This window comes from Balaenoptera borealis (assembly GCF_965194805.1).
Source record: "Balaenoptera borealis genome assembly, chromosome: 1".
NCBI classification, from domain to species: Eukaryota; Metazoa; Chordata; class Mammalia; order Artiodactyla; family Balaenopteridae; genus Balaenoptera; species Balaenoptera borealis.
The window spans coordinates 86,696,028-86,721,034 of NC_138860.1; the positions used below are offsets into that span (position 1 = coordinate 86,696,028).

Sequence of the window (25,007 nt, forward strand, 5' to 3'; positions counted from 1 at the left end):
CCATGGGACACCGCCCCTCCCCCCCCACCAAGTTTGACTTCGGGATGCCGCATCCAACGTACGGTCTCCAGTTCCACAGCTATGCCCCCGAGTGCAGGGGTCGCCTACGCTGACTCCTCAGCTCCCGGAAGCCGCAGGAGCCGCGGGTTAGGTGCCTCTGAGCCTCAGGCGCCGCCCAGCAGTGTGCACGCCTAATTCCCGGGCTGCGGACTCGAGCCTCGGTAGTTCTTTTCACGGAGCCAGCGGTCAGCGCTCTCCGCTCTTGGAAATGTACCGTGCTTGGAATTCAAGGAACCGTAGGAACGTCTCTCCCCGCCCTCTCCTCTGCTCAGATGCTCCGGATCTTCCCGCTCTTTCCTCTCAAGCCCTTTTGCCTCAGCGCTTCTCGGGTTATCAAAGGTGATCTCTCCGGTATCCTCCAGGCGAAAGGGATTCCTCCGGTTTCTATCCCTGTCGCTTAATTCTTTCAATTCAATTTAAGTTCAATATTTTAATCACGCATTTATGTTTTAGCCACTACATAGCAAAGGCTATGCCTTAGGGCATTTTGCAGTTTTAAAACATGGAATGGACATATAACATATCAAAACTTGTGGGAAACAGCTTAAATCAGTGCTGAAAGGGAAATTTAAGGCCCTAAAGGTTACATTAGAAAAGAAGTATATAGATGTTTGGATGGAAATAAAGCACTAGAATGAGTTTCCTCTTATAGGTATTAAAAATAGCACTTTTAGGAAACTGATTATTGTAAATGTTTAATTTTGTCTCATATATAGTTGGCATTGGAAGTTTAGCCCTTCCTTGAATGTATACTGCAGATTTTTTAAAAAGCAAGTTATATATTTATTATGTTTAGTGTGGTTTGAAATACCCCCTTTCATATGTTTTAAATAAAGTGAAAAAAAGGAAAAGAAAAGAGGTATCAAATCAATAACCTAAGGTCCCACATCAAGAAACAAGAAAAAGTAAAAGAAATCAAGCAAACAGAAGGAAGAAAATAATACAAAGCAGAAATCAATGACATTAAAAACAAAAAAGCAATAGATAAAATCAATAAAATGAAAGCTGATTCTCTGAAGAGATCAATAAACTTGACAAAGGAAAAAGAGAGAAGACAAGTACCTAGTATCAGGAATGAATAGAGACTACAATCACTACAGATTTTGCAGATATCAAAAGGATAATAAGGGAATATCATGGAAAACTCTACACAGATAAATTGGACCATGTAGATGAAATGGACAAATTCCTCATAAGTACAAACTACTACAACTCACTCAATATGAAACTGATCATTTGTATAGCTCTATAACTGTTCAGGAAAGTCAATTTGTAATTTAAATATTCCAAGGAAAGAAATCCCAGACCCAGATGGTTGTGCTGGAGAATTCTACCAAAAGATTAAAGAAGAATTAATATCAATTCTATACAATCTCTTCCAGAAAATAGAAGAGTACAAAACACTTCTCAATTCATTCTATGAAGCCTGTATTATCCTGACACCAAAACCAGGGGGAAAAAAGTTCAAAAAGAAAACTATAGCTATCTTACATAAATATATAAATATTCTAATATCCTACAAATTTCCCTCATGAATATAGATGAAAAATCTTAACAAAATATTAACAAATAGAATTCAGCAATATGTACAAAGAATTACACACCATAACCAAGTGGGGTTTACACCAGAGCTACAAGTTTGGTTCAATAGTCAAAGAAAAAAATAGTCTAAATGCTCATAGCTATTATCATACTCAATGGTGAAAAGATGAAATCTTCTTCTCTAAGATTAGGAAAAAGACAAGGATGTCCACTCTACTACTTTTAATCAACATGACATTGGAAGTCCTAGTCAGAGCAATTAGGTAAGGAAAAGAAAGAAAAGGAATCCAAATTGGAAAGGAAAAAGTAATACTGTCATTATTTGCAGATCAAATGATATTTTATATAAAAAACCCTAAAGATTTCACAAAAAACTGTTAGAACTAATCAATGAATTCAGTAAAGTTGCAGGATATAATCACAATACAAATAATACAATAATACAAAAATCTGCTGTGTTTCTATACACTAATAGCAAAAAATCACAAGGAGAAATTAAGAAAACAATTCTATTTACAACTGTATCAAATATAATAAAATACCTAGGAATAGATTTAACCAAAGAGATGAAAGACCTGTACACTGAAAACTATAAGACACTGATGAGAGAAACTGAAGAAGACGCAAAATAAATGAAAAGATACTCCATGCTCATGGGTTGGAAGAATTTACATTGTTAAAATATCCATACTACCCAAAGCAATCTACAGATTCAATGCAAACCCTATAAAAATTTCAGTGGCATGTTTTACAGAAATAGAACAAACAAACCTAAAACTTGTATGGAACCACAAAAGCTCCCAAATAGTCAAATCAATCTTGAGAAAGAAGAACAAAGCTGGAGGTATCATACCCTCTGATTTCAAGCTATATTACAAAGCAATAGTAATCAAACAGTATGTTATCAGTATAAAAACAGACACCTAAATCAATGAAACAGAATAGAGAGCCCAGAAATAAGCACACAATTAATTTATGACAAAGGAGCCCAGAATATACAACAGAGAAAGAACAGTTTCTTCAAAAATGGTGTTAGGAAAACTAGAGAGCCACATGCAAAAGAATGAAACTGGACCACTATCTTACAGCATACACAAAAATTAATTCAAAATGGATTAAAGACTTAAAAGTAAGACCCTAAACCATAAAACTCCTTAGAAAAAACACAGATGGTAAGCTCCTTGACATTGACCTTGGCAATGATTTTTTGAATTTAACACAAAAAGCAATGGGAACGCAAGCAAAAATAACAAATCAAACTACATTAAACTAAAAAGCTTCTGCACAGCCAAGGAAACCATCAATAAAATGAAAAGTTAACTTACCAAATGAGAGAAAATATTTGAAAATCATATATCTGTTGAGAGATTAACAGCCAAAATACACAAAGAACTTATATAACTCAATAGCAAACCCCCCCCCCCAAATTCCAGGTAATAATGGGCAGAGAATCTGAATGGACATTTTACCAAAGAAGACATGTAGATGGCCAAGAGGTACATGAAAATGTGCTCAATATCACTAATTATCAGAGAAATGCAAATCAAAACCACAATGAGCTATCACCTCACACCTGTTAGAATGGCTATTATCAAAAAGACAAGAAATAACAAGTGCTGGTGAGGATGTGGAGAAAAGGAAATCCTTGTGTCCTGTTGGTGGGAATGTAAATTGGTGCAGCCACTATGGAAAACAGTATAGAGTTTCCTTAAAAAACTAAAAATAGAACTACCAGATGATCCAGCAATTCCACTCCTGGGTATATGTCCAGTAAAAATGAAAACATTACTTTGAAAAGATACATGCACCCCCATGTTCACAGCACCCCACAGTAGCCAAGACATGGAAGCAACCCAGGTACGCATCAACAGAGGGTTAGATTAAGAAGACGTAATGTGTGTGTGTGTGTGTGTGTGTGTGTGTGTGTGTGTGTGTGTGTGTACACACAATGGAATATTACTCAGACTTTAAAAAGAATGAAACTGCCATTTGCAGCAATGTGGATGGACCTAGAGAATATGATGATTAGTGAAATAAGTCAGACAGAAAAACACGAACACTATATGATATCACTTATATGTGGAATCTAAAAAAAACAAATGCATATGCAAAACAGAAACGCACACACAGATATAGAAAACAAACTTGTGGTTACCAAAGGAGAGTGGGAAGAAGGGATGGACAAATTAGGGGTATGGGATTAACAGATACAAACTACTATATAAAATAGTTAAGCAACAAAGATATACTGTATAGCACAGGGAATCATATCCATCATCTTGTAATAACCTATAATGGAGTATAATCTGCAAATATACTAAGTCACTATGCTGTATACCTGAAGCTAACACAACATTGTAAATCAACTATACTGCAATAAAAAAAAAACCCCTAACAAACCACCAAAACAGAAGTCTGGGAGATGGAGATAAGCCGGTGTAGACTAGGGCAAGGAGTTTGATTTTATTTTAAATGCATTAAGCTCATTTCTCCCTAGAAGCCCCACTAATATTTAAAATATCTCAACTAGAAAAAATGGCTATGATGGCACGATTCATTAGTGGGAGCTACAGACTGCTTGAGAGCAGGCATTTCATATTTGGGAGTAGCTTCTGAGCATGCTCAGACATGGGGCCCATCCAAGGTTCCCAGTGGCCTGGCTGTAGGTTTGTTCACTGTGGGTTTTCCTTCCCTTCTTCGGATCACGTTGCGCTGGCAAGTCTTCAGTAAATCCTGCTCTATGGCTGCAAATAACAGTCGCAGTCAGTGCTGGGGTTAAAAGCAAACCTAAAGACTCAGTTCCTGTCAAGATAGATGGCAGACACTGTGGTTTGGATTGAAGGACTACAGGCACAATACAGACTGCTAACCTTGCTGGCAGATGGTGTGTTTCCTTTAATATTTTCGACGAAAAGTATTCACACTATTTTGTTGCTTTGTTCTTTGACAACTTGCTTCCTGACAGGATGCAGTAGGAAACACAAATACTATGTGCTGATCTTCCCAAAAATGTTTAGTTTGATCAGAATGTAGGACACTGAACAAGATAAGTAGCCTGTTCTCTTCAGAAATTCAATGCCATCAGAAACAACAAAAACAAAGACATCAGGAGAGAGTTCCAGGTAATAAGGACCAAAGTGTAATTTAGAAACTTTAATTAGAACAGGGGAAGATACCAGTACCACACCACACACACTTAATTCTTAATCTCTTGCTCATATATATGTATAATATAGATGCTTATGTTAAATGCATCTGTATCTACATGCATGCACATGCATATGACATTTTTTAAACAACTGTAAAATTTATACCTGGAGCGTATATTAGATAATAGTATTGAATTAGTATTAATGTCCTATGATTTGGTAATTGAATTGTATTATGGTTACATAGAATGACGCCCTTAACACCAGGAAATACATGCTGAAGTATTTAGATGTGGGCATTTTGTCTGCATTTATTAAAGCAACATGAATGGGTGGGTGGGTGAGTGCAGACAGAGAAAAGGAGCAAATGAATGTTAATTGTTGTATTGAGATGAACAGAATAGAGGTGTTCATTATACGGGTCTTTCAAATTTTCTGTAGGTTTGAAATTTTTCAAAGTAAATATTTGTGGGGGGAAATGATTGTAAAACACAGGAGGCTGTGAAGAGCTGAGTCCTGGACTAAAAATTGGCTCTCAATGTCTCTCTCCCTTGCGGAAGGGTGTGACAGTGCTCAATGCCACCCACTCATACAAAAAAATGTAAGTCAGGAGTGTGCTGTACAAACCCATCTAAAGGATCCCTTCCTGCCACCCAGGATTTGTCCTCCTTACATGAATCAGCTTTCTAACCCAGAAGTCTGGTAAGTTGGAGGCTACTTTATATGTTTCAAACCTTCTGAATGAGATGTCCTGATGTTATATTTGATAGCAAAAGACAGACAGAGGGTACGAGGAATTTATTTTTAGAAAAAAAAAATCCAAATGAGAGTGGAGATATTTGAAAGCTACCAGTTCCATCTAGGTATGTTATCTCTCTCTCTGTGGGCCCTAAACAGAGACCTCTAGGATGGGACTTTTGTTAGAGTGTATCGGAAGTACAACAATGAACAGTAAGCTCTCAGGATCCTTCTCTGGCAGAGATTCTATCCCTGTGTCCTTGGGTCCCCCATTAGGTGGATATGTATGAGACCGTGGCTCTGCTTACAGATGCCCAACTGTGGGGGCAGAACTTTTTGTCTGAGTGTCTTGGTTCCCAGAGGGTGAGACACAATGAATATTTTCTTTGTAATACCAGGTGTACAATAATATTTAATTTTGGAATGAAATGATGCACTCAGACCTGGTTTCTATCACTCTGGGGTATAAATGCAGTGGGCACTTTAAAGTTTGAGTTTCCTGCTTTAAGCTGAAGAAAGAAAGCTTTATAATTTTGACTTGCACAAAAAGATGATAGCCGACAGAATGCATATAAAATAAACTCTATTCTAGGATCTTTATAAACCCCCAACCTTCAAGGAAAAAGGACATGTGCTGAAGAGCTGATGAACGGTCTGCAGCGACACTATTCTGACTTATTCTTCACCCAAATCCTTGCCATTTTCTTCCAGCTGCTGCTGACTCCATTTATCCACAGGATGGGGGTGGGAAGGAAAGAGGGTTAGGGCTTCTCAAGATTATCTGAGAATCTAGGTATTGGTGTCCCTTAGGCAGTTATCACATTTGCAGGCTGAAGGGCTGTGATTTCTGTAATCAAACTATCCATTTGGAGTAAAAGTCTGGAGTGGCTGTGAAATCTTGCTGTTCCTTTCAGATTTGGACTTTTGCTTGTTTTGTTGTTTTTCTCATCAACTGGGGAAATGTTTGTGACTATGCCTTCTTGAAATAAGACAGAACGTTTCATAGTTCCAGCATTAGTTGTTACCTGAAACAGAAAACAGAAACAAAAACTGAGAATTTTCTATCAGGTTCTGCTGATACCAAACTGAGGTTTGATTGAGAGCTAAGAGAGGAAAGAGGCCACGTGCTACCCAAATGCAGTTGAGTGGATAAGCTATGGTGGTAAGCCTACAGTCTGGAAAGAGAAAGTTGTGCTAGCAGATTAGAGGGAAAGTCCTCTGAAAGATACTGTCTGCACTGTGGTGTGGAACTTAGGCCCCCACCAGCTCAAAATACTGATAGCCCTGCTCCAAGCTGCTGCACCTTTAAGCAACTTTTAGCTTTAAGCAGCTTTTAGCAAGAGCCCTACCACCTCCTCCTCAGTATCAGTTTACTCTCCCTTCTACTCTTGTGGAGAAGAATGAAGACCTTTCACACCTCTCAGGAGAGATGTGCCTAGCTTCAAGCATGCACATTCAGAAACAGTCTGTTCTAGGAAAGAGAGGATCTTTTGAATGGAAATCTGGCTTCCAAATCCATGTCCAATTCCTTTTAAATAGGAGGGTGGTGCCAAGGGAACAGCCCTAGAATGTGAAACAAGGAGGCTCTCAGACACCACCTGTGTGATGTGATTTATAATAAGAAATGTATATTTGGTCTTCATCTCTGTTTCCGGCATAGAGCTCCTAAAACCCTTGGAATTTCCTAAGTGATGGAGGGATAAAGGTTACTGTGTTATGTTAATGAGGCAACTTTCAGAAAGCAAGGAATGTGGGGGGCTTGTTGCCAGGAAGGTCCACCTTGTGATTAGAGGTTTGGAGCTTCCATTCCCAGCTCCTGACCTCCTGGGAGGGTTTTTAGTGTTGTGAGAGCTTCCGGGTTTTTGAACACATGGAGGTGCTGGCAGAGTGGCTTGCTCTGAGAGGGCGTGGAAGCTCCACACGCTTCCCCCCTGCCTTGCCCTGTGCATCTCTTCCATTTGCTGTTCCTGAGTTATATCCTTTTATAATAAACCGGTAATCTATTGATAGTAAGTAAAATGTTTCTCTGAGTTCTGTGAGAAACAACTCTAGGAAATTAATCGAACCTGAGGAGGGGGTGGTGATATCCTCTGATTTCTAGCCAGTCAGTCAGAAGTACAGGTAACAACATGGGCTTTCCACTGCCCTCAGAAATGGACAGGGTATGGGGGTGTGAGGCAGTCCTGAAGGCCTGAATGCTTAACCCTTAACCTGTGGAAGGGGAAATCTCCCTTACCACGTTGGAATTGGTACCAGGACCTATATACCATTCAGGTACAGTTCCTTTGCCCATGAGGAAACAGTAGGTCAAGAGGTTAAGTAGTAACTAAAGCCACATGGCGTGTAAATTGAGAAACCTGGGACTGGAATCCAGGCTTCAATAATAGGGTGAATTTTGTAACTAAGTGGTGGATTTCCCAGAGCTACTCATTACTGGAGCCTGGAGTCTTGGGGACCTGTAGAGGGAGCACCTTTCTAGATTGAGAAAAACTATAAGAATTCTCGGTTGTGAAATAGTTTTGGTCTCCCCATCATCATCTTTTGTTTTGATACCCAGATGTGGCAAGAGAAAAGAGAGATCTGAGAGTGATCTCACCCTGTGGGTTTTGACCACTTATCTCTGGAATATGACTCAGGTGAGCCAGAAGGCTCTGATTTTCTTTCCTGATGTCTGTTTTCATTGTACAGCTGGGCAGTGGACTCCAAGATTTGCCCGTAGAAGTGAGAAGTGCATCCTGTTCCAGGAAATAATTACAGTTGAGACAAGTTACACACATTTGCTTAAGAGGATGCTTTCTGCAGTTCCTTGTCCTGGGCTTCTGTCTCAGCTCAGAACAAAACCAGGACTCAAGGGTTGGGACTTCAGCGTGATGGGGCAGAAGCTTAACTTTCACATGGCCCTTAACAAATGCCAAGACATTCATATGTATTATCACACCTAGCGGCTGCAATTAGAAAGAAAGCTTTTCCCATTAAATAGCTGCTGCTTTGGTGTGGGAAGGGACCAGGTCACTGTCCCAGCACAAGACTGTGGAATGATGGCCTCTGTGTGAATGCAATCTGAGAGGAGGATGTGGGAACAAGGACCACCCTGGGGACCATGAAGAGTAACCAAGACAAAAGGGAGGGGGTGAGGATGGCAGACGTGGAGACCCTCACTCTGCTGGAAAAGGAGCTCGGAAACCTGAGTTCTGCTGAATGACGATCACACAAGAGGAGAGGAGCAGAAAGTATACAGCACAGGAGTCACAAGAATGGCTTTGGAGGTCAGACAGCCCTAGGATGGAGGCATAGCTCAGCCTTGGGGCAAATCTTTCAGAGCCTACTTACTCACCTATCAAGTAAGAATAATAGTACCTGGCCCATCTGCCTAGCTGCGCCATTTATAAGAAGTAAGTGAAGTAAGGTGTATCAAAGCTCTTGAAGTCTGTGAAGCCCTGCTTCACAAGAGACTGGTCCTTAGAGAGATACACATGGCCAGAAGCAGGCAAACTTGGGCCTCCCCTACCATTTCTTTGGTGAGAAATGCTGAGAAGATGTTCCAGCTTTTCTGGAAGGCAGGCATTGATGAAAAGGATTTCCTTCAGGTGCTGGCACAGGTTCTGGATCTCATCTACTGCAGCCATTCCCCCAAGACATGGAATGATGTAGAAGGTGGAAAATCCTTATCAGTAATGGGGTGGCCAGGGCCTCTCAGCAAGATCCCTGCCTTTCACCATTCTTCTGCCAATTCATCTTCTCATCAGGGAACACCAGGTAGCTTCCTTTAAGAGCCCTTACGCTTTCAAACAAAGCGTGGCCCAGGGCCAAGCTCACTCCATAGAGCCACCTCCTACACAAGGATCTGGGAAGTCTAAGGGAGGTTGACACAAGGTGGGAAAACACTGAAGGCCTCTAGGTAGGGCTTGTCTAGCACTGGGAAAGGAGTGGCCCCCTCTTCAGCATGACTTTGTCGGTACTAGGAAGGTATTCCTCTCTACTAAATACCTCTCCCACCTGATTTATGACTGAACATCTTTAAGAGATGGCAAAGACCTCCCTCTGCACCACAGGGTGAAATGGGAAGCAGGAGTGAAGATACCTTTGTAGGGGAATGGACTGAGTAACAAAAGACACGTACTTATACCCATCGCTGGCAAAAAGACAAAACCTGATGTGGTTTATATCACTATGAAAAACTCAGTTAACAGTGAGCAAATTAAGATAGTTTCTTTCTCATGCCTAGAAGAGAATATCAAATGTATTGTCCTCTAACAATCCAAACTTTTGTCCCCAAAGGAAAGTCATTCAAGTAGGGGAAAGGAGATGAAAGTTGAGGTCTTAGTCTGCACACACACACCAATGTGTCTGTTAAGCCAGGGGCTCTTACTCATGGAGGAGCTTCACTGGCTAGTTTAGGTGGGTTTTGTGGAAAGGGGCATGCTAGTGGCATTGCTGTTAGATTCAGCCATTTCTCTAGTAGATATGCTAGTTGTTGGTTTAGATTAGAATACTGCACTGAGAATAAACCCACAAACAAACAAAAATAACCCCACCAAATCTTGTGTTGCATAAAGAATGGGAACCCTGGCCATTTACCCAAGTGTTGCCAAGATCAGAGCCTTGGCCTTAGGGACACCATCTGATATTCTAGTACTAAGATGGAACCTTACGGGGAGACAAGCCACCTGAGGGGGGATGGACACTGGTGCTTGAACTCAGGAACCATGATAAGTGGGCCCCAAATATGGGCAAGACTGCCAATATTCTTGGACAGCTAGAAAAGCCTAAGGGACACCGTTCCGGAACTATAAATAGCAAGAACAATTCAGAAAAGCTAAGATGCTTCATCTTAAAGAAGGAAGTTTATTAGACAGATTCCGTGCATGTGTTAAAGGGTGGCAGAGAGTTTGCCATGATCCCTTCACTCTCTGCGCTCTGGTTTGCCTGGGGTTCCTCAGCTTGCATATGCCAGTGGGGGACAGAGGGATGGAGGTGAGGTGTGGACCAGGAACAATGCAAATGACCAGACTCACCAGGGACTTGTACTTAAAACTTGGACCCAGAACTGTGTTCAGCCTAATCACTTTTTCAAGGTTAGTTTTTAGGGTCTGCCGGCAGAGATGATCTCAATCAGCATAGACAGAGGTGGTGAGCATGTAAAAGCTACCAGAGCTTTATTATTCAGTCTTCTGGTTGTTGGGGGTTATTCTCTTTAATTGGGAGTACTCACTGGCTACATCCACAGCAGAGGTCGCCTCCTGCACATCACACACAAAGGCATTGCTGCTGGGAGGCTGATGGGAGTCATGGAGACTGGAATGAGTCAGATACCTTTCATCCAGTGAGTCCTCCAGGACTTCATTCACTTCTTCCTCCTGGAGCCCCATGCTGAGCCTGGGTGGGGAATGGAGAGGAGGGAGGGTGGGGGGCAGGCAAGAAAGGAGATTAAACTAAGGCAACCTGGAACCACAGCCTCACAGCTGGTCCTGATCTGAAGCTCATGGAAGAGGCACCAGAAACCAAAGGGGCCATCCTCTCAGAGAGAGAAAGCATAACAATCCACTTTTGACTGGGGTTATAGTGTGCCTAGAGTTGGGGTAGGAGAGACAGCAACAAGTGTTCAGTGTACTGACCTCATAACGCGGATGAGGAAGTAGACTCAACGACTCCTCTAAAATACACTCTGACACACCGGACACACAGAGACCTATAATATTGGCTTTAAAATGCTGTGGACAAATTTTATGTAATAGTATATGAAGGAGTCCATTGAATAATGGCTCCTGAGGCAATGTAACCTCCTAGGGCTCTTGCAGCTTTTAGACCTCTCTCTCTCTCTCTCTCTCTAAATGTTTGATATGATTGACTTTATTTTTCAAGATATATCTGGCTATGAAACATCTGCCAACATATCTCAGAAAATTGTGCAGAAACCAGATAGGCATCTCACTTTAGCTTTTAACCATGCAGGTTTTTAGAAAATAGAAACCAGGGATCTCTGGCTGGTTTACCTTTAGGTCAGACTGACTCTTGTTAACTTAACTTGAGGAATTACTAAGAAATGGTAACTAATACAAGAACTGCAAAGAGAACAGAAAACATGGATTAATAGGACATATCATTGTATGATGAACGAATGAAATAGGTACAATCAGCAGTTTCTGGTTTCTCCTGGATCTGGGACCTTTGGCCTCTGGGTCTCTTGCTTCTGGAATCCTCTCTAGATTTCACCATTCCATTATCAGTCCTTTCATCATTCAGAGTTACCTGGGTGCTAGCGGCTCCTGTCCGTCTTCATCCTTCCTATCATGATGATTTCCTGTGAACCAAAAATAGAGACAGCTAGTAGGAAATTGAGCCTGTCCCATTTCATGCCTTACAAATACAAGGGTCTATCTGACAGAGCCATAATACCCTACATGTTTGTTTTTTTTGTTTTTTGGGGGTTTTTTTACTTTATTTATTTATTTAGAATTTTAGAATTTTATTTATTTTTTTATACCTACATGTTTGTTCATAACGCTCTGAAAGAATTATTCCAGGAGGGCTCAGGTCGTGTCTTTAGAGGAGTAGCCTGGCAGGCTTTCCTGAGCAACACTGAGCACTGTTGCTGGTGTGATGAATTGTCCCCATGATGTCTGCTACTGAATCCAGGCAAAAAGTTTAAAATGTCCTGTTCCCCAGCACAAAGGATACTTGCCCACCTGTATTCTATACTTCTTCAGCTGTAACCTTCATTTCCCCCACAAACTTGGTTGATGGACCATGGTTGTGAGTCCCATTATTCCTCTCACACAGACCCTGCAGCAGCCACTGAGGAGTAAATACTTTAGAAGAAACCACCTGTTTCTAAGCAACTGACTGGACCAAGGGACCTCTGCATGCTGATGACTGTAAAGGGAATCTTCCCTTCTTTTCCGTTTCTCTTTTTTTTCTCTCCTGACCCTGCCCAGAGACCAGCCCAGTTGCAGAACTGTATTGTCGAGGCAGCTGAGCAGGGACCTTAACCACAAATGAGAATCTAGCTCTCTAGTCCAAAAGGGACCTCTTGTCTGAAAAGTGTGAAGAGTGTCCCCTCTTTTTTTTTTCTTTCTCAATTTTCTTGCCTCCTTGCTCTTAAAGTAGCCCCAGTCGTGTGGAACTGCAAGACAGTGAGATAGGAGAAACGACTGAGAGAACCCAATCTTTCTGAACAGAGAGACTTGGAAAAAGGACCCTTGGGAACTGGAAAGTAGGGAAGAAATGCCAGAGAGGGGAGAGGCTGGAAAACTGTCTACAAACTGTCAAAAATCCCAGGGCTCATCCCCAAACTGAACATGTGTGGAACAGACCCAAGGAATCATGGCAAAGGATTAGAGATCTGAATTACCATATAAAACATCAGCTAGTGCAAACTAAACCTAGTGACATATTTGCTGGACTGACCCAAACAACACATCAAAGGCCCTGAACACTAAACTGACATTGGAACTACTGCCCATAGAAGGTGAGACACAACTTGAAGTCTGAACCTGGAAGGGGTTGATTGCCCGCTAGGAAATAATTTCCAGAGGACTTTAACAGGACCCAGTGTCTCAAAATTTAATGTTCAAAATGTCCAGAGTACAATCTAAAAGTACTCAACATAATAAAAACATATAATCATCTCAACAGATGAATGAAAAGCATTTGACAGAACTCAACATCAATTCAAAATAAAACTCTCAGCAAATAAGGAACAAAGAGGAACTTCCTTAAATAAGTTGAAAGGTTTATTTAGCTGTACTGTGCCTGCTCACGTCTGTGTTAGCAGACAGTTTCTTCTCTGATGTCCGCAGTCGCCATCATAAAACAATAAGTAGAAGGTTTGTTTGTTCATTGAAATACGGATAAATAAAAGAAAACAAACAATAGCTCAACTTGATGAAAGGCACTATGATCATTAATTAGAAAACTCAATATTATTAAAAATGTCCATTCTCCTCAAACTTTTCATAGATTTAAAGCAATGACATTCAAAATCCCAATAGGATTTAAATAGATAATGACAAGCTGATTGTAAAATCTACATGGAAAGGCAAAGAACCTTGTTTTAGGCAAAGAGTTCTTAGATAGAACTACAAACTTATGATCCATAAGTTGGACTTCATCAAAATTAAGAAATTCTTCTCTTTGAAAGGGAGTTAAGAGAATGAAAAGATAAGCCACAGACCGGGAGAAAATATTGACAAATCAAATATCTGATAATGAATTGTATCCAGAAATATACAGAACTCTCAAGACTCAATAATAAGAAAACAAACAACTCAACTTTAAAATGGACAAAATAGGTGAACACTCACTTTTCCAAAGATATTTGGATGGTCAATAGGCATATGAAAAGATCCTCAAAATCATTAGTCAATAGGCAAATGCAAATTAAAACCACAATGATAGGCAACCACACACCTATTAAAAGACAAAAAGCAAAAGAACAACAACCTGAAAATATCAAAAGCTGGTGTTGGGGAACAGTTGGAATGCTGACTCATCACTAGGGGGAATGTGAAATGGTATAGCCACATAGGAAAACAATAGGGCAGTTTCTTTGTGTGTGTGTGTGTGTGTGTGTGTGTGTGTGTTACCAAGAAACGTTTTTATTTTGCTTACAGTACCTTTTTGTTAATTGCACAAAATCATGTTTTGTTTTTGCCATTTAATCATTATCACACAATCCTATTCTGAAAGACAAATGTTCATTAAAAACGAAGCAAAAATGAAAATTCACAATTTTAATTACCTAGAAGGCAGTGTCTTATAAGTTAAACATACACTCACCCTATGACCCAGCAATCTCACTCCTAGCTATTTACCCAAGTGAAGTGAAGTGAAATGTATTCTCACACAAAAATCTGTATGTGAATCTTAACAGCTATTATTCATAATTGGCCCAAAGTGTGGATGAATGGATAAACAAAAAGTGGTACATCTCTATAAGGGAATAGTACTCAGCAATAAAAAAGGAACAAACTACTGATACATTCTGGAGATGAAAAATCTAAAGGGACAGAAAACAGACCCAGTGGTTGCCAGGGACTGGGTTTGGGGAAAATGGCTGACTACAAAGAGGCACAAGGGAACTTTTAGGAGTGATGGAACTTTTCTACATCTTGATTGTGGTGGTGCTTTTACCACTGTATGCATTTTTCAAAACTCACAGAACTGATACTACAATGGGTCATTTTACTGTATGTCAATTATTCTTAAAAACCAAAAATGATTGGATGGCTGCTGCCTCCTGGTCCAAAAGCCTGTGATGAAGGAGGCAGTTGTAACAATGTGGCCTCCAGCCCCGTGTATTCTCCCCTGTACTGGCCCCCGGCCAGTCCTCACATTGTCATGGTCCCCAGAATGTGAGGTGAACGGCAGGTGGAGTGTAAGCACCTGACAGTCCTCTTCTTTTAAAATTGTAACCCGAGTGCCTGATATTATTACTGATTCCTGAGGCATCCACTTCAAAGACAGCTATCTCAAAGAATCACATGCGCAGCTACAGGACTAGATGAAGAAGCAGGCCGCCCCACCTCTGGAGTTGCTCTTGATTTAGAGATCCCTGGTTGATTTAGATAACTGGTGTTTGACCGCTTGTTTTTCTTTCCTGCACTTTAATTCCCCCTCTTCTGTTTTAAATTCACAAATAAAGAGTGAATCCACAAAACCCTAAGCACCCCAGCCTCAACCCAAGTTAAGCAGAACCACAGGCCTGTGCTGTCTCCCTCTCTACCCCTGACCTCACTGGGTGGCCCTGGGGGAACCGTGTACCCTCCAGGAAGTGTGAGTAATACACCTCATGTTTTTCAAAGTTCCCTGATGGTTGTTGCTGAGGTGTATCTTGCAATCATAATAAGAACCACAAGGGTTGGTCCAGCCATAACATTGGCTCCAAAAGGGGAAATGTCTGTGGGGGCTTGCCTCGGGCCCAGGGGAGGTCCTCCAGGTTTTTCTAGCTGACAGCATCACTATCCTTTGGCTGAGAACGGCACAAAACAGCAGGACATCTGGCTAAAAAGTCACTCTTAGAGTCGTGGAGGCATGGAGTCTTATGTGAGGCTAGGACCTTGGGAGGAGCTAAGGGTCCTCAGAACCTGTAAGCCAACTTACCAGTGGTGAGTTTGCTGGCAAGTGTCTCTGCCAGCTGGCTTCCTTGGGCCAGTAGCTCACAGAACCTCTGTCTCTGGTAGTAGGTAACGTCAGTGCTCCTGAGGAGACTCTCAAAAGACTTGACTGTGTTCTTTGCGTGCTGCATGAAAAAATAACAGACACCTTTCCCTTCCTGTAGCTTCTGTCGTAAGTGGGTCAGTTCTCGGGCCTGAGCCTGAATTAGGGGATCATATCTCCTAGAGTGGGAAAGAAAAGTAAAATGTAAAAGTGAAAGTCATGAATGATAAGTTATGGGAATTTCAGCAGAGATATCTCTTAGATTACTCGTAAGAAATTCCCCATGTTGAATTCTCGCGCAGGTTGTGTGCCTTGCCTGTGACAGAGGGAATGAGTAAAATAGCATTGGGTTTGTCTCTTTCTATTTTATTAATTTTGCTTTAAAAAGAAGCCCTTTCAGTTCCTCACTTCAGCCCACATCCATTTCAATGTCATATGCATCATCAAGCATTATGCAGAAAGTGTGTGTGTGGGGAAGTCAGGTACAGAAGTATTGGAAAGATACATCTGATATTAATTGAAAGGATGAAAAGAAAAATCAGTGAGAGGGTTGAGATGAAGAGCATTCCTTTGCATGACAAGAAGATAAGCCGTAATTAGTAGGGAGGCACTTAAGTGTAACAATTAAAATTCTGAGTAACAATTGCATTACTCTGTGTGGGATTTCACAGTTTTCTAATTATTGTACAAATATTTCTCATAGATTCCAATCTAGAATGTGAGCTCTGTGAGGCTGGAGACAGTGCCGTATTACCCAACTTACAGTACACAATAGCGTGTATACACCCAAGCAGGCAATCAGTTAATACTCAGAACCACGTAATCCTAATGCTAGACTAGAGGTTGTCATCTACCCCATCTGATGCCTGAATCTCCTCACCACTAAGTGATCTTCTACAGATTGTCTTTCAAACTCTATTCCTTAGAGTTCCTATAAAGTGTCAGAGGAGGTTCCTAAAAGGCAGAGACCAGGGAGAAACAGGGTTCCAGACCTAGGCCTCCTTCAATCAAGTATCTCTGCTTTAGTGGGTCTTACACAATTGAGCTTCTCAGATTTCATTTTAACTAAGGTTAAAAGATGTCTTAAATGCCACAATCTACCCTATGTTTGAAACTCTCTAAGGATGGGCAATGCTGGTCCTTGCAAATTAATAATTCATTTTCTAGGCAACAGCTGCTCAATTATCTATCTACTCAATGGCCCTCCCAGTTAACACTCCACATAGTCTGATACTTGGGGGAAAAAAAATCAAAGTTGGGGAGGAGAAACATTATTATCATGAAAGGTACTTCGGAAAACTGGAAGTGAGGAGTGTCTCCTTGCCAGCCATGGCCAAGCCCCGGGCCTGTCAAGAGCAGAGGTCCTCGCAGTCCCCAGGCTGCCACCACCCCAGGGGCCTAGTCTTACAGAGGCCCAGCCCTGAGGCTGCATAACCTGGGCCAGCCACCATCAAGAAGCCCCTCTCAGGCGTCAGGACTCCTTTGCCAGCATGGATTCCTTAAGTCGGGACTGCATAACTAATAAAAACCAAATCTAATATTAAAAAAGGATGACAATCACCACACTTATAAAAAGTAAGAACAAGTATAATAATTACAGCAAATATTTCTTGAGAGCTTCACATGTGTGTGAGAGGGTTCTAACCACTGGTAATTGTGCATTTAATCTTCATAACCCTCTGAGGTAGACACTGTTTGTATTTCCATTTTACGGATGAGGTAGCTGAGGTAACTGAGATGCTGGAAAGTTAAATACATTTGCCCAAGGTCACACAGTTAGAAGCCACATTGCTAGTATTCTAACCCAGGCATGTGTCTCCATTTTATTCATATAGTATTTGAGGGAGAATCCAGAGGCCTAACTAGTCCACCATCCAGTTCCCACAGCCCCGCAGGCTGTCTTTGTCTAGTTCTGGGCCTGCCGTGTACATGTCTGCCCTTCTCCTTGCACAGATTTGCTCTTTATTCTACCAGCCTGGGCTTCCCCACTTCACACACGTTCCCACACAGCTTCCTCCTTACCCAAGCCTTGCAGCCGGTCTCATCTTCTCTGCCAGCTCCCCCTCCTCAAACAGCACTTCCTCCTCCAGCACAGATTCAATGAGGTCTTTGTACTCTTCACACTCTGGGGAAACAGAGATGCTGCCTCAGGGGAAAGCTGGACAGGCTGCTGCGGTCACCGCCTTCAAGGGAGGAGGCAGGGTCCATCCCGGGGACAGATGTAACCTCGGTGCCAGGCTCTACGCAGGGATTTCCACATCTGATTCCTCAGCCTCCCAAATACGTGGCATTTGATTCCTCCCCATGTTACAGCTGAGGAAAGAGAAGCTCACAGCCAGGTGAAATAACTTTCTCAAGATGATTCAACTGGAATGAAGCAAAGTCAGAATTCACATACCCTGAGTTCTGACTCCAAAACTTTACCAAGCCTTGCAGCCTCTTAAGTAGAATATTAAGCTGGGGCATGGAGTAGGAATTTCCCGTGTTTTGGGGAAGGCTCCAAGAACTGTAGGGCTGACAGTTGTCCCACACTGAGAGTGTCCGTAATCCCCCAATATTTCAAAGATTTTAAAAAATTTTTATTTATTCATTTATTTTTGGCTGTGTTGGGTCTTCATCGCTGTGTGCGGGGTTTCTCTAGTTGCAGTGAGCGGGGGCTACTCTTCACTGCGGTGCGCGGGCTTCTCACTGCGGTGGCTTCTCTCATTGCGGAGCATGGGCTCTAGGCCGGCGGGCTCAGTAGGTGTGACACACGGGCTTAGTTGTTCCGCAGCATGTGGGATCTTCCCGGACCAGGGCTCGAACCCGTTCTTAACCACTGTGCCACCAGGGAAGTCCCTCAAAGATTTTAAAGTTTATCTGGATACAAACTATGTAAAAATGTGCATGAAGGGAAAAAAGTCTGAAAGACATATGCTCAAATGCTAACAGGTGTTGTGTTAGTCTGGAGGCAGAACTAATACACAGTGTTTGCCAAGGCCCTGTTCTAGTAGATTTTCGAGAATTATCATCCTGTAATCATCACCACTACCTGAGGAGGTGGATACTAGTCCTATTACCATTACAGATGTGGAAACTGAGGCAGAGAGAAGATAAACAACTTGGGTTTAAATCCAGGAAGTCTGGCGTCAGGGTACATGCTCTTAATCACTGCACTGTATTACCTTTACACGAAGATGTTGGAAGATATCTTTCTTCTGCAGTTTCAAAAAAAGCTGCAATATGATTATAATAACTGATACTAAAAAACCTAACATTCCCACACGCCAAAGCTTGTCTTTTCACTTCTTTGACAAGTAGGCTTTAATTTCTACTTTTCAGCCCATGTCAGTAAGTTAGATAGAAAATTTTATCCCCCATTGGTTTATTGAAAAATAATGGTAGAAATTTGAAAGCAAACTCAATTTCAGTGTCAGGAAGAATCCTCCCCTTATATCCCTGTCCCTCTCGTGCCCTCGCTCCCGTGTTCCTCAGTCACTACAGCTCCACCCCTCCACTCTCTGTTATTGATGTTCTCATCTCCAGATATCTGTGGTTCACTTGGGAACAGAGAGCTTTAAACTCCTTTAAGGTAGGTGGGGTCTCCTATCACTTCTTTCTCCCCGAGTGCAGCTAGAACTGTGCTTTGCAAATGGGTGCTCATAAAAGTTTGAATTAAATCCTGACATGTTTAAGCCAACAAGGATCTGACACCTGTTCCTGGGAGAGAAAAGAAAGTTTAGTGCCTGAGCCGAGATCTCAGCCGCTATTCCTCCATACAATCTCACTGCAAACTTTACTCCTTTGTGCCTCAGTGTTTCCATCCTCTGAAAAATTAGGGTAAACTACCCACTTCCACCTTTCTAGGAGTATAGTAAGGATGAGATTTATTTGATTTGATTTGATGAAGAAGAGAAAAGAAAGTCTGGAGGGTGTTTAGGTGCTTGGAGGGAATATGGACAATCATATATCACTCTGGTGACTGTGAACCCATAAGACTTACTGTATTTCTGCAGCTGGTTGGCCAGGGAGTAGGCAGTAGCTTGGGACATGAGGAATTTCTCTGTGAGGTCTTGAAAGTCCTGTTTGCTTTTTTCCAGCTGGGAGCGCAAGTACTGGTTGGTTTCCAGGATGCTCATTTCTGTTCTTGGACCAGAGAAAGTGGTGAGAGATACCGCCATAATGAAGCTTATGGTGGAAGAAGTAGAGCCAAAATCTAGGGAGAAGAAACCCAAACAAATAATAAATTAAAAACAAGTGATGGATTCTGGTGATGGCTGTACTGCCTGGTAAATTACTAAAATCACTGAAGCATACAATTATATTGGGTGAGTTTTATAGTATGTAAATTATACCTCAGTAAGGTTTCATTAAGTGAAAAAATGTATTTAAACAGGTGTAAAGAATGCAGATGTAATTCATTACTTAGTTCAGGCCAGACTTTGTCAGCATTCCACAACTGAGAATCCTTAACCACAAAAATAAGGCACAAGATGCCAAAGCTCAGAGGTCAGGCTCTGACAAGAGTGCCCGAGGGAGGACCCAGTGTGCCAGGTAACCATGTGGAGCCTCAGTAACAGAAATGGAAGGTGGGGCTGTCATGGAATCTTGGGAGCCCCTGTTTTCTAGTTGCCTAGGCCACACTGATACTCAAGACCACCGGGTCTGCTCTGAAGGTCACCACTGATGGGGACACCCCCTCAGAAGCTACTCTCAATATCTTGTACTGAAACCACAGACCTGTCTCTTTCTAAAATTTAATGCTATTTTGTACTGTTTATTCTTGCAAGCATAGAAAACACCAAGGAAACGAGATTTCCCCAAATTCTTTCATTGTCTTAAGGACTGTCATGAAGACACTTTTCTTACAGAAAAATTGAAAACTTTTAGTTATATTAAGGGGGTAAATACACAGTCAAAATTATTTTATTATTTTTAAAGCAATAAAAATGAAGTATTCGCCTAAACAGCAAGAAAAGGAACAAAAATGTGCAACTTCAAAGAAAGCAGAAAAGAGAAAATAATAAAGCAAAAAATTTTTAAATGATGAATCGAATGGTTGCAAAATTTTGTGAATATACTAAAAATCACTTAACTACAAACTTTAAAATGGTGAATTTTTGGTATACGTAAATTATATCTCAAAGCTCTTATAGAAAGAAGTAAGGAGTCAGTAAAGAGAAAAGCAGTAGAATGAAAAAATGTAATAAAATTTAAAATCTGGTTCTTTTGAGAAAAAAATAATGAAATACAGTAAAATTGGCAACTTTCTGGAAAATTTAATCAAAGAAAAAAGGAGAGAAAAATAAACTTTAAAAAAAGAAAAGGGATAAAACAAATATGAAAAAAATTTAAATTATAAATGAATACTACATGTCAACCCTTACACAAATTTTAAAATTTCAAAAAAAGAAAAAGAAAAATTGAAAACTTTTAGATAGTCTTGGTGTTCTTTGATTCTCTAGATTTTTCCACACCATTTTAATATTGTGGGGAAAAAATCCTGAGTACAATACTGTACTCCGTGTGTGCATAATTAATTTATAAGGATTACCAGCCAGATTGTGTCTTATTTAACTTCTTGCTGGAGACCAATGTTATGGTGGCTTCTTTTCACTCACTGGGGAAGCACGTAGGCTTCTCATTAAACTTGAAATCAGGTTTGACCTCCCTGCCTCCAGTCCTGCCCTCCTCTTCTCCTGTAGGTTGCTTTGTGTTTTAATCTATATATAAGATGTTGTGCTTGTCACTTGTAAATGTCATCCTAGCACCACAGGGTTTCTTTCCAACTTGTCAAAGTCACTGAAGTACTTTTTATATGTTTCTTTCAATACGTGCAGTGGCCACCTAATTTGGGATGACTTGGAAACGAATGCTGTTCCTTATGTGTGGTGGCCCCCAAGCTGTAAGCTTATTCAGCTTTCTGCTTTCCGGAGAACTGCTTGTCTCTTTCTTGGTATGCACTCCTGACGCTGTGGTATTGAGCGTAAAAAAGGAAAATGGCTTGCGGCCAGTTTCGTTCCAGGTGCCTGCTCTGGATCTAAGAGCCCCTGGTTGTTCCCCAGAAGAAGGACGTGCTGCCCTGAGGAGGAAGTCTGTATCTCCAAAGAATGGCCCATAAGGCATGCTGACGCATAGATAGTGGCGCATAGATAGTGGCGACAGAATTATGTGGAAATACAAGGTTTACTGATTTATTGTCTAATATTCGTTCCGTACTAAACCTATATATACATTCATGCTCTTTGAATAAACTCGCCTTGCAACCATCAGTTGTCTTGGCCCTTCTGACCCCATACTGGTGCTTTTCAGTTCCTTACCCCTCACCGCCAGGAACTTCTAGCTTTCTGCAGCCGGTCTGCGGCACTTATGCCCAGAGCAGTTTTCATAGAACTCTGACTGATAGTTTGTGTTGACCCAAAGCTGTTGACCTGTGGTTGTATTCTCAGCCAGAGCACAGTAAACATCAAGATCATGGGTCTATGGTTGTTGGTGGTGACCCACAGCACTCCTGCGCAGTGGGATCTAGTGACATAGAAGCTGAGGTTTTAAAGAGAGGCACAGACAGGCAGTACAGAAAGTGATCCCCTGACCTCTGCTTACTTCCTATGTATCAATTCGTCCCTGGTTTTGTGAGCCTGAGACTAGGGCAACTTCCCTGAAATATCTATCTCTTCTCTTCAGCTGCCTAGCTTTTCCAGGCTGATGGCCTACACATAACATGTGGGACCACGGCCACCTCCATAAGTGCTACTGAACATTCATGACAAAGTGAAGGAAGGAGGACAGACTACCCAACCCGCTTGCCACCCTGCTTCTAGACTGTAGTATTGGTGTGTGAGATGTCCCAAATTGTCTATGACTTCAATCCCTTTAAATGTATTCTAGCTTATTTTATGTCTTAGTGAATAGTCTCCTGGAGAATGTTCTCAGTGCACTTGTGGGAAATTCTATTCTGCTCTTGTTGGGTGGAGTGTCTATAGGTGTCTGTTAGGTCACATTGTTTAAATCTTCTGTCTCCTTCGGCTCTTCTGCCTGGTTGATCCATCCACTGCCGAAAGTGTGGTATTGAAGTCTCCAACAAATATTGTTGAATTGTCTGTTTCTCCCTTTGATTCTGTCAGTATTTCCTTCATGTATTTTGGGACTCTGTTAGACGCACTGTGTTTAAAACTATTACATCATCCTGATGGATTAACCCTTTTATTGTTAAAAATATCACTCTTTATCTCTGGTAACATTTTATTGTTGTAAAGTCTCCTGCCTATTTTGTCTGGTGTTAGTATAACCACTCCAGCTTCTTTATGGCTACTATTTGCATAATTATGTTACATTACATGGCAAAAGGTACTTTGCAGAGGTAAAACAGTTGACCTTAAAATGGGGAGATTATCCAGGTGGACTGATCTAATCACAGGAACCCTTTAAAATCTGGGTCAAGAGGTCAGAACTAGGGAGTTGGAGAGAGTCCAAGCTTGTGAGGGATTCAGTGAGGCTTTGCTGGCTTTGAAGGTTGGGGGAGCCACAGGCAAAGAAACAAATTCCTCAGTCCTACAGCTTCATAATTACTGCTACCTACATACATTCACTGGTAACTTTAAAAATGCATTTATTGTGTGTGCTGTACAGATTCAGATGGATTCCCACTGCCTCTGACCACCCTTGTCTTCTTGCAGGTTACTGTATCTGTCTAAACTGGGGGACACAACTGCCAGGGCTTTGTTCAGCCTCTTCTCTTCTCTCACATGTGTATGGCTCTCTGGAGCCAATGACACTGTTGAGGGCGGAGTGCTGAGCCCAGGCTCCTGGTGTGATTGGAAGACACAGGCTCCTGATACATCTAGACTCTGAACACCACTTACCTGGAAAGCCCCAGTACCCTCCTCAAGCTTCCTGTCAGCAATAAATACATTAGTACATTCAAGCCCTGCCCTTCCGTGCACCCCTGAGGCCATGGCCTCTATCATCTCAGCCACTTTTGGATGGATATGTCCCACCCCAGGGCTACTCTCCTTCCTGGAGGTTCACTTCCTTCATCCCTACAGCACATTGAGAAGCTACCAGTGACCAGCCCAAGGGCCAGCTTGCAAATTAGGGTTAAACAGTGACCTGAGGATGCTTTGTCTAGATCAGCCAGTGGTGTAGGTGAATATGCCAAGGAGATTATTTCCAAATGTTCCACACTACAGAAACACCCCACAACCGACTTCCCACCATGGAATATACAACCTGGAGGAGCGATTGTTACACCTCAGGCCAAGCACTAATCCCTCCAGGATCATAACCTGGTCCCCAAGGCTGCCAAGCTACTGTTTAGACAAACTCTTGAATATCTTTTATTCCAAAATCAAGGCTGGGTTCTCCACAGTTTCTTCAGTTGACAGCATCATTGCTCCTGGCTGCTAGATCTCTGCATGGAACAGACTTACCTGTGCAATAAACAGTCCAGCAGAGGTAGTAAAAAGGGTGACTCTTCTAATCTTGCATGCACAGTAAAGATTCCCACACATGCTCTGCAGAGGCAGAAAATAAACTGTGGCAAAGTGAATGGCAAACACATACCTTGGCCGGGAGTCAAAACTGGGTACTGCACATGAAACCGCAGATACTGCCATTGAACTACTGATGTTGTAAATTCAAGGTTGGGTGCAAGCTCATAACACTCCCAATAGCTCACGTTCTGCAACCACCATATCTGGACTTGGGGACACCACAGCTCCCAACTACACTGAGAGCCCTCGTGGTTTGGGACCGTGCTGTGGAAAGAACCAACTGGACCAGAACTGCAACTAGTATCCAGTTCCTCCTCAAGGCTACAAATTCCCACCTGGGGTCTGGAATCCAAAACTGTGCCTGTACAAAGGTCAGGTGCTCCAATGACACCTCTGACACTTGACTACTAAGAATTCCCCAAGCCTAAGTTCCATAACGTTCCTCTAGCGAGTTTCCCTAGAGGGATCTTTAGGGGCCTCCATCCCAGCTGCCAGAGAACTGAGTTGAATGAATTCATTAGTCAGAAGTTCAGGCACATCAGAGGACTGCTGTTGGTCAGTTACTCCTCTGATGAGTGTGGTCCAGATGCCTTCAGGACCTTGACTGATAGTTGAAAAGCAAACATTCGAGTGGTGCAAACCTTTGGAATTTTGTCTTCCAAAAAAGGAGGCGGGGGACGGGAGGCTCCCAGAGTGAGACCCAGGATCTCCAATATCATAAAGGACGATGGATGCGGGAACGGGACGGCCTGGGTGGAAAAGGCTTTCAAGAAAGGCCCCAGGGCTCTGAACGAAATTCCGGGTCTTTCCCCTAAAACCTGCGGCAATTGCAGCTTTCCCGCCTTAGTTGATGATCCGTATGCTCAGACCAAACACACTTCTCTTTTAC

General features: G+C 41.9%; 1 protein-coding gene across 2 annotated transcripts; it reads right to left on the reverse strand.

Annotated features, from left to right (window-relative positions):
* Nucleotides 1–3,518: 3,518 nt before the first annotated feature.
* LOC309629487 (NBPF family member NBPF6-like protein) lies at nt 3,519–21,994 on the reverse strand. Of its 2 annotated transcripts, XM_082393574.1 has the most exons (5): nt 17,670–21,994; nt 15,591–15,826; nt 11,739–11,790; nt 10,702–10,865; nt 3,519–6,514 (listed from the first exon to the last, which is right to left on the reverse strand). In XM_082393574.1, the coding sequence occupies exons 1-5, from the start codon at nt 17,690–17,692 to the stop codon at nt 6,504–6,506; spliced, it is 486 nt and encodes a 161-aa protein (XP_082249700.1). In that variant the 5' UTR covers nt 17,693–21,994; the 3' UTR covers nt 3,519–6,503. The 2 variants fall into 2 exon arrangements, with proteins under 2 accessions (XP_082249700.1, XP_082249699.1); XM_082393573.1 differs by having other exon boundaries at nt 3,519–10,865.
* Between the last annotated feature and the right edge of the window lie 3,013 nt (nt 21,995–25,007).

Bases quoted from the DNA above. Each gene is read 5' to 3' on its own strand.
- LOC309629487 (XM_082393573.1), bottom strand. From the start codon at position 17,692: ATGAGACCGGCTGCAAGGCTTGG. The intron at 11,791-15,590 runs GTAAGTTGGCTT...TTTGGTTCACAG, and splicing joins TGCCAGCAAACTCACCACTG to GAAATCATCATGATAGGAAG. The intron at 10,866-11,738 runs GTAACTCTGAAT...TTCCCCACCCAG, and splicing joins CAGGAGCCGCTAGCACCCAG to GCTCAGCATGGGGCTCCAGG.